The sequence below is a fragment of the Gossypium hirsutum genome, chromosome A12 (genome assembly GCF_007990345.1).
Source record: "Gossypium hirsutum isolate 1008001.06 chromosome A12, Gossypium_hirsutum_v2.1, whole genome shotgun sequence".
NCBI lineage: Eukaryota > Viridiplantae > Streptophyta > Magnoliopsida > Malvales > Malvaceae > Gossypium > Gossypium hirsutum.
The window spans coordinates 7,408,706-7,426,848 of record NC_053435.1 but is presented as its reverse complement, the minus strand read 5'-3'; the positions used below and the strand labels follow the sequence as shown (position 1 = coordinate 7,426,848).

The following is an 18,143-nucleotide window of genomic DNA, read 5'->3' as shown; positions in this document are numbered from 1 at the left end:
CTAAATAGGCCTTGCGTAGGACTCATATTAAAATTGTTTTTTATTATATTGTTAAGTTTTCAACATAAATGACAAAACTAGTATATTTCATAATTAGCATCTTGATTGAATTTGTTTTTAATTTTTGGAAATGAAAGTGATAAGTTTTTTAAATTATTTTTTATATTAAAATTTTAAATTTTTGGGCTAAAATATTTTAAAATATATATAAAGCAGACGTTTAATGCAACGAATACAGGTATAATAAACTTTAATAGACATTAATATAAAGAAAGAAATTTAAAATGTCTCAACAATAATGGAAAGGCCATTAGAAATTATAGTAAATACCGTACGAACGCTTGGTAGATGGTCAAACCATATAAAAAGAGAGCAAACTACCATCTAACTAAGAGCAAAGCAGGACTCAAACCATATTGCAGACGAAACTAATTTGTTGAGACTAAGTGTGAGTTTGGATGGGCGGTGTGTTTACCTGCGGTTAGTGTAAAAACAACGGTGGCGGTGAGATTAGATACTGTAGCGATACTGTGCGTGAGACAAAAAGTAAGCTAAACGCACCGCACCGCACCCAATCGCCCATCCAAACCCACCCTAAGGCTGCCTTTGGTACCGCTTTTTTCACCAGTGAGTTTCAGTTGGGTTACCCAACCTCACTGAATTGCTGCTTGGTTTACCAGTCCAGTGCAATGAAATTTCATTTCAATCTCACTGCTGGTGCTGAAACGGGACTGAAGCTTTTAGCAGCAATTAAAGACAATTGGGAAAATAGGCATATTTTTATTTATTTTTTTACCATTTTATCATTGAAATTTTGGCCTAATTCCTTCCCGAACCTTATTTGTTTTCAGATTTGTGAAGAAAATAGCCAAATTCTCTGTGAAGCTCTTCAACTCCTCCGACGACCGACAAGCTTGTGAAGCACAAAGTCTCTCTGTTTCTTCTTGTAAGTAATTTCTTTTCATTCCCATATTCTCTGTTTCTTCTTGCTACCATATTTTCTGTTTCTTCTTGTAAGTTATTGCAACAATGGTTTTGCATAATTACATTCGAAAACATGCTTGGTCAAATGATGATGATTTTTGACAATTTGAGAATATACTCGACATGCCAATCTTTTCAGGCCATTTTGATAGAGATGAATCGAGTTTTTCTAACAGTGAAAGTGACCTTGAAATTGCAATGTTAAGGGAAACCATTGTAAATAGTTAAATGAATCAATATTTGTAAAAACAAATTTGTATCATAACCTAATTTCTAGTAATAATGAAACTTGTTATGTCTTATGTTACTATATATATATATTTATTAAAAATCATTCGTTTAAATATTTCAAAATTTGATCCAAGTATAATGTTACTATTTGAGAAAATAATATTTATCATTGTTATAAAAGAATATTTAACTATAAAAAATTAAAAATTATTATCATTTTATCTAATAAATAATTTAAATTGATTATATAATTCATTAAAATATTTATAATAAAATATTAGAAGATACATTTTAATATTTTATTAAATGAATTTATAATTCACATATTTTAATAATTTTATATAAGTAAAATATTTAAAAACTTCTATTATATATCAATTCTAATCTAATGTCCTTAATAGTCATTTTTTATTTTCACCTCACCGCTATAGCTGCGTTTGAATCCAAACACACAATCTACCACTTTTTCTAATCTCACCGTATCTAATCTCACCGCCACAGTAACTAATATCACTGCCACCGTTATTTTTAACCTCACCAGAGATAAACACACCGCCTATCCAACCTAAACCTAAGGCTGCTAGCAAACAAAACACCTTGAATCGTTGAACCTCTTTCTAGGTCCTTGCTCGGTGGTAATAGAAACAACATTGCGGACCTAAAAACAACAGATGCACAGTTGCAAAAAATAAAACAAATTAATCAAAAACGAGTCACTAAGGGTTTGAGAAATCGGAACACATAGGATCCGAGAAATATGACCCACTCAGACTCAAGAAAACCTTTAGACACCATTATTATGTCGAGAACAAGAAAACGAGGTCCTCTAATATCGGAAAAAAGAATGGGAGGGGAAGAAAATAAGAGAGTTTAGAGGAAAGAAAGAAAACGATGGGTGGTGATCAGAGATCACCCCACCAGTCGAAAAGCATCGGGCAACAAGTGAAGGAAGAGTCTCACGAGGCAGCGACCCACCGGTGAAGAGAGGGAAAAGAGACCAAAGGGGAAGAAAAAAGAGATGAAAGCAAAGATACAATGGGAAGGAAAGGGAAGTGCCGGCTGACCAAAAGGCCGCAGCTGGCGACAAAAGTTCGGCAAAAAGTTCTCTTCAGGATTACAAAACGAAAGAGAAAAGTAGAGAGACCAAGAAAGGAAAAAAAATTGACGATGGTGTTAAATTCTTCTTTAAGATTTGTTGTAATCTAGATGGTTAATATACTTGTCTCTCATTAGAGTTATGTGTTGAAATAAAGGTTATTGACAGTCGAAATAATTAAATTATTAATTTTTGACTTAATTAATTAATTTAATTTAATTGAATAAATTATTAAAAATTAAAAATTAGGAATATAAATTTAATTGATATTTCGACTGATTTTTAATTCAAGAATCTAATGGGCCAATTCGGTCCATTCCAAACAACATTGATTATCTATTTTAAAAAATTTTACACATGCCTCCTCCCGTCAACATTGTAGCTTTCCCTCAAATTCAAGTCTTCTTCCCTTCACCTCCAAGTTTAAAGTAAGTCTAGAACATAAATTCCCACTCTCTTTTATGCAAATTAGGGTTTAAAATTTTGCTGATATTTTCGATTTGGTATGTATGCTTCTCTCTCTCTCTCTTTTTGCTTCTTACTTTCTTTTCCCATTTCATCAGTGTTTTTGACATGGAAATTTCATGCATGACTTTAGGGTTTAGGGTTTTATATTAATTTGTTATGGCTCTTTAATGTTTCATTAAATTTTTTTATGAAAGATTCATCCCCATTGTTATGACCCACGAAAGACATCTTCCAAGTTCTTGCTGTTATAGTTATTTGTTTGATCGTTAATTCGCAAATCAATTTAAACCTTTCTGTTTTAATTTCAACATTATCTCAGTTTTATTTAAGGTGTTGTGATGGCTGATGCGAGAAGTTACTTGATTCGTGTAATTCCTGCTCTTAGATATAGTTATTTTAATCACGCCTTTTTGTTCTTGGGCATGAAAAAGGGAAGAAGGTTATGCTTGAATTTGTGTTCGTCTGCTGAGGGTATCTGTCATTAAGAATTTGACTCACTTGGGTACTATTTGGCCATGATTGTTTGGAGAAGATTGCTGCAATGTCCTATAATTTGCTTGTTTTAGTTGAAAATTTGAAATCAAACTTAAAACTTCAGATTGCAATATTGAAGAAGTGTGTGCCACCTATTTTACTTGATGATATCCATTTTTTACTCTTAAATTGTTTTTCCAGAGAATCGTTAGATGAAAACTTATATTGGGGAATCGATTTTGTTATTTTTGCTTTTCAATGTTTCATGGTAACATGAATTCTACAGGATGAGTACATATATATATATACATATTCATCTTGGAGTGTATTAACCAAATAATAATGTAACCTGGTTCATTTATGCGGTTTGTCTGATGCGTAAAATTCAACATTCGCCGAGTGAAAGCATTATAGTTGTTTTACATTGCTCCTGAAGCAAGTATGTTTGGTTTGATGAAAGTTCGACACGTATGGTGCTGTCTTTGGTTACTGTTATTTACATTGTTTACAACTTGACTGTAAATTTTGTAGCAATGGATGTAGAAGATGACACAAGAGAGGGCTTGGCTTCCTCCATTATCCTTCAATCTTTGGAATCCACTCGGCAGGGAGATAAGCTTTCTGATGAGGATTTGGCTTGGGTTAATTCTTGTCTGGTTACAGATACTGAAATTTTGGAAAGAAATTGGTCTTCTTTCAAAGATGTTTTGCTGGAGATCATTGGTGACCAACCTGAGCCACTTGACTCTTCTGCAACTGGAAGCAATGGTTTTCTTAGTGGAACTGAAATCAGTATAGCTCCTTCCATCAAGGAGGCAGAGGCTGCCAATTACTCAGGGAGAACTGATGAAGATCTTCTTGTCATTCCAGTGGATGGAGAAAATGGAATGAACACCAACAACATTCCTATCAAAAAGAGGACTGGTACCCAGCAGCAATTTCTTCAGGAAGATTCCACTGAAATGTTTTGGGGAGATCCTTTCCGACCCACCTACAAGGAGAATGAAAGAAAGGATAGTGCTGTTGATTCAGGAGTTAAATCAAGCTTATCTGCAGAAGAGATGAATTCATCAACAGCGGATATCTTCAGGGTATGGGATTTGGACATTCCAGTGGATGGAGACAATGGAATAAACACCAACAACATTCCTATCAAAAAGAGGACTGGTACTCAGCTGCAATTTCTTCAGGAAGATTCCACTAAAATGTTTCGGGGAGATCCTTTCCGACCCACCTACAAGGAGAATGAAAGAAAGGATAGTGCTGTTGATTCAGGAGTTAAATCAAGCTTATCTGCAGAAGAGATGAATTCATCAACAGTGGATATCTTCAGGGTATGGGATTTGGACATTCCGGATGAGGAAGATGATCTTATTAACGAGTTGAACAAGGTTGCTGCAGAGACAAAAACTTCCTTTCCATCAATGCCATTGCCTTTTGATGATTCAACAGCATTGAAAGACCTGGAAGATGAACCACTGGATAATTTGATTGCGGGCATTGCAGATCTATCTTTAAACGCTGAAAAGTTTTAGTTCATTTCTATGTCCATAAACATATCTAGATTTGTCAAATATTGCCTAGACTAACCATGTTGCAACCTATGACATTTCCGATGAGGTTTACAAGGGTTTTGTTGCTTTGTCAGTTTAAGATGCCCCATTGTTTTGGTTAAGATTTCAAACAAGACCAGGTGGTCTCCCCAGCACCGTCACGCATACTTCTGAAACTCAGTGATTATAGCCCGGCCTTGGACTTAAATTCTCAAAGAAGCATTTTTCGTCTTTTAAGGTGAAAACCCTGTTTTTTTGTTAGTGTAGGGGCTGGTTAGTTCATCAGAGCAAAACAATATTCTTATACATGGTAATGTATGTATGAGAATATAATTTAGTGTGGGTGGTACAAGTGTAGACAGCAAACTTGTGTCTCAATTTATGAATAATGGGGTTGGAAAAACTCCTCTCTTATTATTAAAACGAGGTAGTTGTCGGGTTATGCTCTTCTTGGCTATTTCCTGAAAGGGCAACAAAGTAAATATATCCGACTTCCCATAATTTATGGAGGGCCCGGATGATAATCGACAATCAGTTAGAATATGCTTAAGAGTGTATCGTGGCGTCAAAGAAAATATGGCAAAGAATGAGAGAGATTGATTACATCTTTCATCTACAGCTAGTTTAATTACAATTAAATTTTTATTACTATTATAATATTTAGGGTAATTTCACTTAATTTCACTAAACTATTATGTTTTGGTCACTCAACTTTAAAATGTAACAAAATATTCATTGAACTATTCGAAAATATTTATTTAAGTCATTGGACTGTTAAAATTATTGTTGTATGGCCATCTTTGTTTGCATCGCTTACATCAATCAAAAGCTCTACTTCCCTTGCTCTTATACAATTAAGTTTTTTTTCATAAAATAATTTTGAATGTTATGAATTTGCGAATCAAAATCCAAACAATTTTTTTCTTCAATCTCCAACGTTGACAGACATATCATCTAAGATATGTTCTCCTACATGTCGATGAGTATCGATCCACTGTACCGATTGTCGAATCATCACTTGGGAGCTCTCTAGCCAGACTTTGTTTTTTCTTTTTAAACAGTCCAGTGACTTAAATAAAAACTTTCAACTAGTTCAATGACTTAAATGAAAACTTTCAAATAGTTTAGTGACCTTGGGTGATTTTGCCCTATTATTTATATATTTTAATTATATTTGAAAATAATTAATTACTTTAATTAAATAAAATATATTATTAAACAATAATTAATTATATATGTAACACCCAAACCCGACCTAGAGGTTACGATTAGATCTTGAGGAATTACATTAACTCATTTAAAAACTTCCGATTTAATCAAACTTAGTGTGCGTTTCGAAAACATAAAATTTGGAAAAACTCTCACAAATGTTTAGTAAAACTTAAGTCTGGAATCACTTATCTCAAACCCAGAATTTGAATTCGAAATCGTGTGTTTTAAAAATACCAATATTGGCAGATCATTTCCAAAACCAAGGCAAACATTAAACCATTTAATTTTTACAGAAAAACACTTAAGTGATTACTTAATCTTTGCAGCAAAAATTTCCTGAGTTTTAATTTTGAAAGCCAAATTTTTAGTTTGGTAAATCATGCGATTTTGTAGTTTAACGTTAAAATACCAAAATCCAACAAGCAGCATAAAAACCAACTTATGTTTAACCGATAACAATCTGAGCTCCTGCAAGCCGTCTGATCCTAAATTTATAGTTCACCTGAAACGTATTAACAAATAAGTGAACTAAAAGCCCAGTGTGTGACTCAACCCACAAAACAGAATTTCCTTATAACATACACAAATGTAAATACTAACACATAATTTTACTTATAATGTTCATACATACGAATATCATATAAGAATGACACAATACCAGAACCATATATCATATCAAAATGTTATATCATATCAGAACAAATCCTACCCCCATTCGTTACACACTAACTCCGTCCAACCAATCACACCAATAATACAACATAAGTCCATCCATCCAATCACACCGGGTCGTGGTGGTCTGCTACTAATAATGGTGCAACTCAACTGCCAAACATATATTATGGTTTAATAGCCAAAATTGCAGTAATACTGCCTGAAACATTTCCTCCATCATCAAAACCCACCTCAATGCACATACAAAATCATAATAACATACGTACATATCTCATAGTCGAATCAGCTATCATATCAGAACAGATAATAGAATACAAATGTCATACATGCTTTACAAAAAATAGTCATGATTTCAAAAATTATTGACACATATATTATACATGTAACTCACATACTGAACATAACAACACATATACATCATTTCGAGTTTTTTAAAGCAAAATGGACCCCATGGAGGGTTTAATTACAAATTATAGATTAAATCAACCCTAAATGAAAATTTTAGAAAAATGGGCCACACGCCGTGTGGTTTCACACGACCCAGATGACCAGCCCATGTGGCCCACATTGGTTCCCTATCCTGCCTATGTGATTTCACACGCTTGTGTGTCCCACACGACCTACCTGATTTGCCCGTGTAATTGCACACACCCGTGTGCTCCACACGGCCTACCTAATTTGACCGTGTAATCGTACACGCTCGTGTTCCCCCACATGTCCAGTCACACGGTTGTGTGACGCATATGGTCTGCCACACGACCTATCACACAACCGTGTGACAAGGAACAATTTTAAATTCCTTGGGTTTTTTTCCAAATTTTCCAGATTTATTCGCGGGGGTTTCGAGTTAAAAACACACACTTGATTGTTTTCCGATGTCGACTTAAAAGCAACACTACCAACTCCTATTACAACACCAAAATATCAAGTAAACTAATACAATTTCAACGAACTCAAAACATTCATTCAACTAAAAACGCTAGAAAAACCAGCCCTTACCTAGAAAGCAATTACTAAGGTACTCAATTAGTCGAAAGAGATTTATGTAGCTCGAGATCCTCCCTTAACAGAAACCCCCAAAAGAAATCATCAAAGAGCAATCGAGCCAACAAGAATTCCTCGAATAAAACCTTACCAAAAGAACATTTTTTTTACTAATAACAACAATGGCAAAGAAGACCATACTTATACATCACTTACCACAATTTCGGAAGCCCAAATCACTCACCAAAGAACAAAATCCAAAAACTAGGCATGAAAAACAACAGAACAACGACAAAATACAAGCATAATTGATCAAAAAGAAAAGATTAAAGGTTGCAAAGGAATAATAGAAAAAAACAGAAGAAAAGAAAAGAAAAGAAAATGGAAGAGTGGAGAGTGAGAAATAGTCGGTTGAGGGAGAAAAATTAGGAAAATCCCTCGTCACCTTTTTTTTAAAACTACCCCACTAACTAATCACATCAAATTTTTTTTCTCGGAGTTTAAAACAAAAAATAATTCACTTTGCATACGCAAGAATTCAAACACAAGACTAAAGAGTAAGTTGAAGTCTTGTCACTAAACCAACAAACTCATTCTTAATATTAGTTGAGCAAAAATAATTTATAAATCAGAGGTTCAAAGATTGAGATTTTGCAAAAATTCAAGGGAAATGATTTAAACTCAGAACCTTACACACACTACTCACATCTCTTAACCACTGAATCAGAACAAATTACTTTACATAATTTTCACAACCTTTATTCAAAATAGGGCGTGACCACTTTTGATTTCACTAACCCAATTTCTTCTAACCCGATTTTCGGGATGTGACAATGTATTCACCTGACCCACATTAAATTCTTAATATATGATTATAATAAATTACAATTTTAATGTGCAAGAAGAAAAATCGATTTATATGTATTTATCTTTTGAATAAATATAATATTTAGTACTTGAAATTGATTTTTTTAAAAATTTGATAGCTATATTTTTTGGTCCAAATTGTTATCTAAACTTGTCATACGTTATACAAATTACTCTAATATGCTAACAATATAATTTTCTTACAAGGTAACAAAATAATTAATATATAATTGATATACGAGGGATGACATGAAATATTTTTTGGCATTCTAAAAGTTCAATTACTTTTATTTTATTTCTTTTATTTTAATACAATGAGTATCTTTTATTTTAGATTTTTTAAACTCTAATTTTCTTCTTCAATCATTCTTCATGTATAGCTCAAAGTACAATTTTTTAACTTAGATTTCCTCTAATACTGATGATATTTTTGTGGAATTGAAAGCTTTTTGAAAACCAAACAATGATTTAAGCATGCGATCCCTTTTAAATTATTTAAAATAATCTTAACCCTAATGAAAAGTAAAATTCGAGCATATAATTTAGAAAATCAGTGGAAACTCCAAATAAATGTAATTATTATTGTCATTAAATTTCATTTTATGTGTCACATATCAGTCATGCATTAGTTATTTCTATACCCTTATAAAAAAAAGTAACATAGTTAATGTTTTTGGTAATTTATATAACAATTAATAAGTTTAGATACCAAATTAAAAAAAAAGTGTCAAATTTAAATATCTAATTGAATTAAAAAAATTTAAGTATCAAATTAGTAAAAAAAATCAAATTCAGGTACTAAATGGAAAAAAACTTAAATAACAAATTAAGAAAAAGTCTCAAAAATTAACACAAATTACCAGCTAAATCCCTTTTACTTTAAACGTTAAACGTTAAACGGTGTCGTTTCAAAATTAATGAGTCCGTGTGTACAGTCTTACATCAACACTTCCCCTACCAGGAACAGCGTAGGAAGAGCCAGAGAAAGAAGAGTCCAGAATCTGGGAAAAAGCAAAAGCAGCCGAAATGAGCGGAGCCACGACGGCAGCGTATTTAGCTCGAAGAGCAGCTCAGAAAGAGAGGGTTCGGATTCTCTACCGCCGTGCCCTCAAAGATACCCTCAATTGGGCCGTCCATCGCCACCTCTTCTATCAAGATGTATCTCTCAGATCTTTCCCCTCATTTTTTTTTCTTTCTTAATTGATCGATTCTTTGATTTTAAGTTTCTTTTTTGTAGGCCTCTGATCTTCGCGAAAAATTCGAAGCCAACAAGCATGTGGTTCGTCTTCATTCCTTTCCCATTTTCACATTATATCATCCTCTTTTTTTTTTAATTAATCATATTCAGTGATAAATTGTATGAAGATTTACCTACTGGGTGTTCTGTTTTTCTGTTTCTATTATGACAAAATGATCTCATTGAATTTCTGCATTGAACTTATTAAGGACTCATGTAAATGGTGATTATATTTTTAATGGTTTAACTTTGCGGTTGTTTTGGCTTTTCACTAAGTATCTTTGATGATGTTGCTTTGTATAATTTGGGTTTTTGCAGGAAGATCTTGACACAATCGACAAAATGATAGCTGCAGGTGAAGCAACCTATAATAAGTGGCGGCATCCTGATCCTTATATTGGTAAGATTACAATAGTATGTTCAATGTTGTTGGTTTTATAAGAGAACTTCTGTTTGAAGTAATGGGATATGAAACTTTTCTTTTTCTGATGCATACACTTGGTCTCTAAGATACATGCATATTACCAAAGGCAGAGTTAGTGTATTGGAAATCGAATGTCTATGTCATCTCAATAGTTCTCGCGTGGAAGGAATTTTTGTATATATACGTGTGTGTTCTTTTGAAGTTCTTGTGCAACAACTGAGAGGAAAATGGCTCAAAAAATTGACAATAGGATGAATTTTTTATGGTAACTCATTTACTCTTTGTTAGGATTTTGATTCCATCTCAGATAAATAATAGTTTGGTTATTACCAGTGAATTTTCATTGACTGTGAGAAACAAGGTATTTAGGTGAAGAGAATTGCTACCAAACTAGTACTATGGTACTTCACCTCTCCTTGCTTGGTGCCATCTACTTACATTCTTGTATTTGGTAAAAAGTACTTGGTTCTTACTGTTAAGTCTTGCTCTTGTTGTGACACTTGACTGATTGACTGCGATTTCCTTATAAGTTGCTAACTTTCCAGTTTTAAACCTGTTATGTGGTTTGAAGCTTAACATCTTAATTCCATTTGCAGTTCCTTGGGCTCCTGGTGGTTCCAAGTTCACTCGAAACCCTGTCCCGCCATCTGGGGTAATTCTTTTAGTTCCGTTCTTGCCATTTGCCAACAAATATGCTATTTCTTTGTTTTCGCATGTTTCCTCACTTGTCTGCAATTCTTGTTGTATTCTATGCATTCTTATTTTTATTTTTTTGGAGTATTCATGTGTCTACCTTTATGAATGTAAGCTATCCTTTTCTTGCTTTTAGAGTAGACATCCACTTATTTTTGTTTCTTCTTTGTTCATGGTATCTAAAAAATCCAGTATTTTAGCTGGAGAAAATTGAGATTGCACCTCTCACATACCGCACTGTTCTGTTCTGTCCATTGGCCTTCTCTACGGCTATCCAATGTTCATAGTGATTATCAACCCATCATGCTGCAGATTAGAAGAAAAGTAATTAGAGAATCCTCTTCACTTGTCTTTGTTTTGTTTCTCTATAGCAGATAGCTTCTTTCTTCCTACTATTTTAGAATCATTTCTTCCTTTGAGTATATTATTTATCTCGGTAGGTGTCAAAAAATGATCTAATTGCTGGAGAAAGATAGGGTGAAGGGAACAGGAGTGTTCATCTTGTCCTGTAATGGAGTTTCTACCCTGTTGCTTAGCTACCTGACCTAGATCCTTTTAGGAGCTTTCAAGCAACTATTAGTAAAATTCCTGATTGATTTAATTGCTTTTTAAATTTTTATCCAGTTCTGATATTTCATTCTTGATGCAGATTGAGATTTTATATGATTATGGTAAAGAAGAAAATGATTAAAACATGATCTTTTCTACCCCAACAAATAAAGGTTAGCCATTTACTTTGTTATTTAGGTTTTCTTTGTTCTTTGTATAATTCCCTTGTCAAAGTTTTGGTTTGTGTCTTACAACTTGCCACTGGTTGGTTGCGCTTTTCTTTAGAAGTTTAGTTGCGATAATCTCTTGGATTTATATTGAAAATACATACATGCAAAAATGTATTAGCAGGGTGTTATTGTGAAAATAATTTCAAGGTTTTTCGAGATACACTCTCCTGAAATCATTTAGTTTATTTAGGGAGTGATTAGTGTGTTCTTGTCTCGAAATAAATGATACTCGACATGTTAGTATCTTTTCAAATTTGAATGATATTTGCACTAAGGATCCAATCTTCTACCAAAGCATCCTCTGTTAAGAAAATGCCATGTCAAATCACGTAGGTACTAGATGCTTTGAACATTTTGTTATTTTTTGTGATGCTAAAACTTTCCAATTTTTGGTTGATTCAGGTCTAGAGACTCCTTGAGGGATTCCAACGCAAGGATTCAACAATCGTTTAGCCAAAATCACGGAACTATTCATACGCTCTTGGCAGCAACTCCTTTGTATTCATCCCAGTGAAACGTGATGAAGCTTTAATAACATTAATGTTGATGCTCCTTTTGACTTAAGTGTTGTGTCTGGTTTACGATATGAGATCATTGCTCAGATTGAAAGTACCAAATGGTTGTTGACATTTGCAAAGTAATACTATGATCATGAATCCTTTTTTGTCAAAATCTTATGTTTGCATCTTTTGTCTATATGCCTACGTTGGGTACTTGTGCATTGTGCCATTGAAGACGTTGGAATCAAAGGGTTGCAACCTATGAGCTTTCGGGCATACTGGATATAATTAGTATGAAAAAAGTTGTAGGAACCTAGTGAACCTGTTGGTACGTGTTTTTATTTTGTATCAGTAGGCTTTGAAGTGCCATATCCGGCATAACTAATGGGTATTTAAAAAAAGAAAGAGTTGAAGCGGTACTGGCTATAGTTGTTTATTATATTGGATTCAAATATGAATTTATATTCAAAATCACTATTGGACTTATTTGAATTCAGTCATTTATATCCACTGTTTAATTTTAGAAGAGTTAATTTAATAAATCCAAATATTTAAAAAAAAAATTGAATACGGAGGATATATTTAGTGAATTTGACAAACAAAATCGATTCATTGCCTAATTGGGAAGAGAGGTCAACAATTTGATATCACAAAAAAGAAAAAGAAAATGTCATTTCAAGGAGGTTTATTAGCTTCGATTCCTTAAAAACACACCACATCATGTATACTCTCATCCATACGCCATTGGATTGAATATTCATTCATTCCCTCTAAAGGGAGAAGTGACGTTTATGAAAACGTGATTCCAAATTGGAAATTTCAATTACGTTGGTGATTGATGTTTCATCTCAATTGACATCTCTGTTATTCATGTTCTTCATCTCCATGCAAATTCTATGACCTACCCACCATTTCCGCAAATGCAAATGGAATCCCATCGGTGATTCCTAGACCCAAACCTCCCATTCCAACCTTTTTATGTCATTCTAATATTTCATCTACCTTTCATATATGCCTACTCTTTGTTTCCTCTTGGGAAGACCAGCTGAGATGGATGATGATAAATTTAAGAGAAGGATGAAGAAGATGAAACGCAGGTATTCCAACCCTACGCCTGCAGTGTTGCGTATAACAGGCTCTGTTGTTACCATGGTGTTGCTCTTATTAACCATCTGCTGCGGTTTCCAATTGACCATTGAACCTGGGCGATACCGCGCCATCGGTGCTCGGGCTTTCCATGTTGGCATCTCCACCATAATCTTCGGCTTTCTCTTCCTGATCGTTGGCCTTTCCATTCTGGCTGACATGCTTTTGAATATATCAGAACAGTTGCCGGAGCTATCTGGCGTCCATCAAGGTAGGCTCACTTTCTGTTTTTATTTTTTGAGAATGAATAATCTGGGAAATTTGTGTGGGAAAATTGCTTTAAACTGCATATGGTTGGTGGATGTGTGTTCCGTGAAGCAGGACAACAGGAGACAAGGACGATGTCGAAAGCAATAAGGCAAGGCCTGGTAACTGTAATCACCATGTTCGTGATATTGTGGGTAATGTACACCGGATTTAGGCTTACAACCGAATCAGGAGAGAGCAAACAATACCTCCTTACGGTTTCCATCGGAGTCACCACCATTTTATTTGGCTTAATTTATTTCATTATCGGACTCGCTGTTGTTCAGGAGCTTGTATTAGAATTTTTTTCCTGTTCTCAATAGAAAAATGACAGAAACAATGCAACATTTCATCACGGTTGTGACTTGTAATGCTTTTCCCATGAAAATTCTTTAGTTTTCCAGCAAGCATGGTTTCCCAATTTTCCCTGTTTCACACTTTAGAACATGCAGGTGGAAGACAAGGAAGCATATGGCTGTTTGTCCTGTTAAACAAACAAGAAAATCTTCAGAAATCATGTCATTTCCGAGAATCTGGGTATAGGTAGAATGTTTTATATCATGGACATCACATAGACGAAATCCATATCAGATTTCCAGTAATGATAATAAGCATGTTCATCCTAAAACAATAGATAATGTACCAGTTTGAAACTATCACCACCAGGCAGTTCAGTCAAAGAAATCATCCAGCCATCCTCTTAAATTAGCAGATGTTATATATTGTATGTTACGTGCAATTATTTCGCATGTAAGTTCAGGGTCTTAGAGGATTATTTCGGAGAAGAAATGAAGAATCAGAACTGCCAAATTCTAAAGAAAGACTGGTTTTTAGCTCAGTCTTCGCATAATAATGGTGAAGAGTCGAGTATTAGTTGCAAATTGCTCTGCTCTTATGAGACAAGTTTCAAACGCCAATCAACAGCTTTCTTCACTCCCAAAACACAGTAATTTTCAAGAAACAACAACCCATAGGCCTAAAACCTGAACAGAAATTTGTACATAAAAAATGACTCATAAAGAAGTTTTTAGCTAAAACCATTTCAGAAACGTTAGCCATGGAAAACGTTTGGGCCTGGCCCATGGATCAATTCAATTCTAAAAATAAATGATTTCACTAGTTTTTTTGTAAATGAAAAAGCCATGAAAATGGAGACGTTCAGCAGTCCCATAGGTTTTGTTCTAACAAGTGCATTTTAAAGGATGTTGTCAATTTGTGACGTTAGATGAATAATGGTTGCAGACAAATGAAATGGCTGTTCCATGATAAATAGATAAATTCAACGTAATCGTTGTGGAATCAAATTCCAATATCATCCTACTTCCCTAGAGTATTAACAGAATGGAAAACTCTCGAGCTTTCACAACAGAATGGAATTTCATTTTGACATGAGAACCCTCAGGTGAGTATTTTGATAACAGAACATCCAAGATGCATATATAATCATTCTGTCACTTTCCACGAGCCACAAAAAAAAAAAACATAAGAAATTGAGGACTGATTTAATCAACCCTTTAACGAGTACTTTCTCCCGGTGAATGGCTGGAACTTGGGATCTTCCTTCTTTTCAGGCTGCTCCTGTTTAGCCTGTTTTCCGGGTTCCTGCAAATTAAAAGAAACAACCATATCTTATAGCTTCATTCTTTTCATTAAACCAGACAACCAAAACATGCGGTCTACCTGTTTCTTTTCCTTAGAACGGTTGACATTTGATCCAAATACCAGCTTGCCCTGAGCCTGACGTGCGCTACTTTGTGAACTAGCCCCTGAAGAAGGCTGCCTATTATTCCTATTGGAAACAGCAGGTTCCTTGTCTTTGGTCCCAGACCAAGAAACTGGAGGAGGCTGTTGCTTCAGAGGTTTCCCATCCAACCGTCTTCCTGTACCAGTGAAGGCACTGAACTTTGGTTCAGTCTCTGCCGAAGCTTCTTCAACTGAAGGAAAAAAAATGGTTTTCCTCAGAACAGATAAAAAAAACATTTACTAAGTTGCATCATGAACTTGAGTGCAATATCCTACACAGATGTGAATGTCTTTTGTATCTCACCAGTCAACATAGATCCATAAATTCCCATGAACCGGAATTAATTAGGGTATAACAAGACGAGAAAAGTATCCCTACCAAGCATATTTTTGCTATGTGGTTGTAGAATATTTAACTTAGAATACCAGAAGAAATCTTTTAATAAAATGAAAAAGAAGCAAAACTTACGTTGAGATACAGCACTAGAAATCTGAACAATGAGTTAGAAAGCAAAGAACTAAAGATAAACCATTACATGATATCTACAAAGATATTAGCTCATCACCTTGAGATTGTGCCTTGCTTGAAGTCGGAACAGCAGGCCTTTCCGGCTCTTTGTAATCGAGAGGAGAAGCAAAATCCACCTCACAGTCGGTCTCAATGATACTTATTGCATTGGAAGGCTTCGTCTCTATGATATCTATGTAGTACTTTTTATTGTTATATGCCACCATAATACTGTCCCCAGTAGTCAAACAGGAATAATTCCTGAGTGTCGTCTCTAAGCTGCATTATGAAACAAAAGTGAGATTAGAGTTGAGGTGTCTAAATCTACTTGGAAAGCAACAGGTAGATTACATCCATGACAGCATGAGAAAAAAACAGATTCAAGGAGTTACATTCCTCACAAATCCAGACCAAACATAGAAACTCATTTTGCTTACACGAATCTAAATTACACAAACTTCTCAAGGTATATGAGTATATGAATTGATAACTTACTACTAAAATTTCAAAATTCCTTTCTACGCTAACCATCAAACACCAAAGGCTCAAGCATACATATATTCACAATCCTATCCACTCACATAGCTTTTGGGTTTGAAATATCCAAAAAGTCCTTCGTGTGGGGCTGCAATTTAACATAGGTACCCTTTGGAAGAGTTACATTTTTCACCCTCACAATATCTCCCTCCTGTAGGAGCAAATTCTCCATCATCTACATCATAACCATTGAAGACAACGGGTCAAGAATCATATAAGTAGAAGATTTCCTCCATTTTAGTGGACCTAAAGCAATGCCATAATTCTAGTGTGAAGCATAATAATCCAACAAATGTACTGACCCAATATGGCATATAGATCATGCCTTCTTCTGCGATAAACTCTAGCACTCCACAATGGGAGGCACGCTCAGCAGCATCATTCCGAAGCTCAAATAACATTGGATAATCAATATGCAGAGATGCTGCATAATTTGTCATAAATTAACTTTTGGATTATACCGCCAGATTAATGTGAAACTAAGACTAATTACAAAAGTAAAAGTGCTGCCAATATCAAACAACGAACCCAAGCGATCAAGTGCAGATGGAGGCATGATAACTGAAAGAACAGTGAAAGAATGTATATATTAGGAAAGTGATACTCCAAAAGGAACATATTACAAGAACTAAAGGTCAGGAAACTTACTTTTATCACCGCTTTCAATTTGTGGCTGCGGGAAAACAAGGGAAAAAAAAAAGGACCAAAATCATGAATAAATGGGAAAGAAGCTAAAAGATTTGCAGGATTTAATATCATAAACCTTCAAATCAAAATAATCAAGTATGATGGGGTTTCAAAGCTGATGACAGATTAATGAATATAAATATTGAATCAAATCAACAATATAACAAAAAGTTGTAGTTTTACAGACCTTTTCAATGAAAGATACAGGGTAACATCGATAACTCTGCTCAAATGATGTCCCATGGTAACCATATCTATCGAAAAACTGCCACATCAATTTCAAAATTGAATTCAAAACAATTTCCAATGCCACAACCCAAACAAAGCAGGCATTAACATTCTAAAAATGTAAACACTTACCATTTTGTAATGCTTGTAAACAGTCAAACTGGATAACTTACTTCCCTACAAGAATAAAAGATCAGATGAGTCTAAAGATTAACAATAATATCCAACAATACATAAATCTATATATTATATACAACAGCAACAACTTTTGAAGGGAGAAAAGGTTATATTTTAAATTAAAATTCAAAACTTTTATCCCGTAATTTAGTTTTGAATGGCACAAGTGAACAGATCTAAGACTAAATTAAAACAGAATAAAATTACCTGAGAGAAAATAAAATTCAATTTCAGGTGCGTTGATCGGAAATCGATGGAGTGATGGAGAGGAAAGATTATGTAAGGTGGTGAATGGAATCATCTAAGATTCGCTTTATCTGCGTTTATTGCACGCTACCTTCAGATTCTGCCACGCGTTCATTTAAAAGAACTGATAGTTTATCATCAATTTTGGGCCAAATTCTGAAAATTTTGGAACTGACCCAAAGTACATACCAGACTGCTCTTTGGCCCATAACAGTTAAAAGATGCCCAATCTAAAATAACAATAATAAATCAATAATTACTCTTATTAAACACTAATTTATTTTAAATTTATTAAAGTAAGTTCTATTATTATGATGTTTTTTTATTTTTTATTTTTATATATAAAATCAATAAAAACTCAATTATAATAAGATTTGAACTACATTTTAAACATTTAATTTTACCATTTCAACTAAATATTCATTTCATTTTTAAATATTTTTTAATA

The 18,143-nt window shown here is 34.1% G+C and overlaps 4 protein-coding genes across 6 annotated transcripts; 3 read left to right on the top strand and 1 right to left on the bottom strand.

The window, feature by feature from the left end:
* The first annotated feature begins 830 nt into the window (after positions 1-830).
* Positions 831-4,900, top strand: LOC107927979 (uncharacterized). Its single transcript, XM_016859124.2, has 2 exons — positions 831-946; positions 3,785-4,900. Exon 2 carries the CDS (start codon positions 3,787-3,789, stop codon positions 4,786-4,788), a length of 1,002 nt encoding a protein of 333 aa, XP_016714613.1. The 5' UTR covers positions 831-946; positions 3,785-3,786; the 3' UTR covers positions 4,789-4,900.
* A 4,539-nt stretch (positions 4,901-9,439) lies between these two features.
* LOC107927969 (NADH dehydrogenase [ubiquinone] 1 beta subcomplex subunit 9) lies at positions 9,440-12,349 on the top strand. Its single transcript, XM_016859113.2, has 6 exons — positions 9,440-9,702; positions 9,782-9,823; positions 10,100-10,181; positions 10,802-10,857; positions 11,548-11,620; positions 12,080-12,349. The coding sequence occupies exons 1-5, from the start codon at positions 9,571-9,573 to the stop codon at positions 11,587-11,589; spliced, it is 354 nt and encodes a 117-aa protein (XP_016714602.1). The 5' UTR covers positions 9,440-9,570; the 3' UTR covers positions 11,590-11,620; positions 12,080-12,349.
* A 449-nt stretch (positions 12,350-12,798) lies between these two features.
* Positions 12,799-13,976, top strand: LOC107927960 (uncharacterized). 2 transcript variants are annotated; one of them, XM_041082608.1, is made up of 2 exons: positions 12,799-13,534; positions 13,642-13,976. In XM_041082608.1, the coding sequence occupies exons 1-2, from the start codon at positions 13,189-13,191 to the stop codon at positions 13,890-13,892; spliced, it is 597 nt and encodes a 198-aa protein (XP_040938542.1). In that variant the 5' UTR covers positions 12,799-13,188; the 3' UTR covers positions 13,893-13,976. The 2 variants fall into 2 exon arrangements, with proteins under 2 accessions (XP_040938542.1, XP_016714590.1); XM_016859101.2 differs by having other exon boundaries at positions 12,827-13,534; positions 13,645-13,976.
* An 829-nt stretch (positions 13,977-14,805) lies between these two features.
* LOC107927951 (ubiquitin recognition factor in ER-associated degradation protein 1) lies at positions 14,806-17,800 on the bottom strand. Of its 2 annotated transcripts, XM_016859090.2 has the most exons (10): positions 17,657-17,800; positions 17,405-17,449; positions 17,232-17,309; positions 17,006-17,030; positions 16,886-16,918; positions 16,660-16,781; positions 16,402-16,532; positions 15,879-16,099; positions 15,250-15,503; positions 14,806-15,171 (listed from the first exon to the last, which is right to left on the bottom strand). In XM_016859090.2, the coding sequence occupies exons 2-10, from the start codon at positions 17,405-17,407 to the stop codon at positions 15,076-15,078; spliced, it is 963 nt and encodes a 320-aa protein (XP_016714579.1). In that variant the 5' UTR covers positions 17,408-17,449; positions 17,657-17,800; the 3' UTR covers positions 14,806-15,075. The 2 variants fall into 2 exon arrangements, with proteins under 2 accessions (XP_016714579.1, XP_040938541.1); XM_041082607.1 differs by lacking the exons at positions 16,886-16,918; positions 17,006-17,030 and having other exon boundaries at positions 17,657-17,699.
* Between the last annotated feature and the right edge of the window lie 343 nt (positions 17,801-18,143).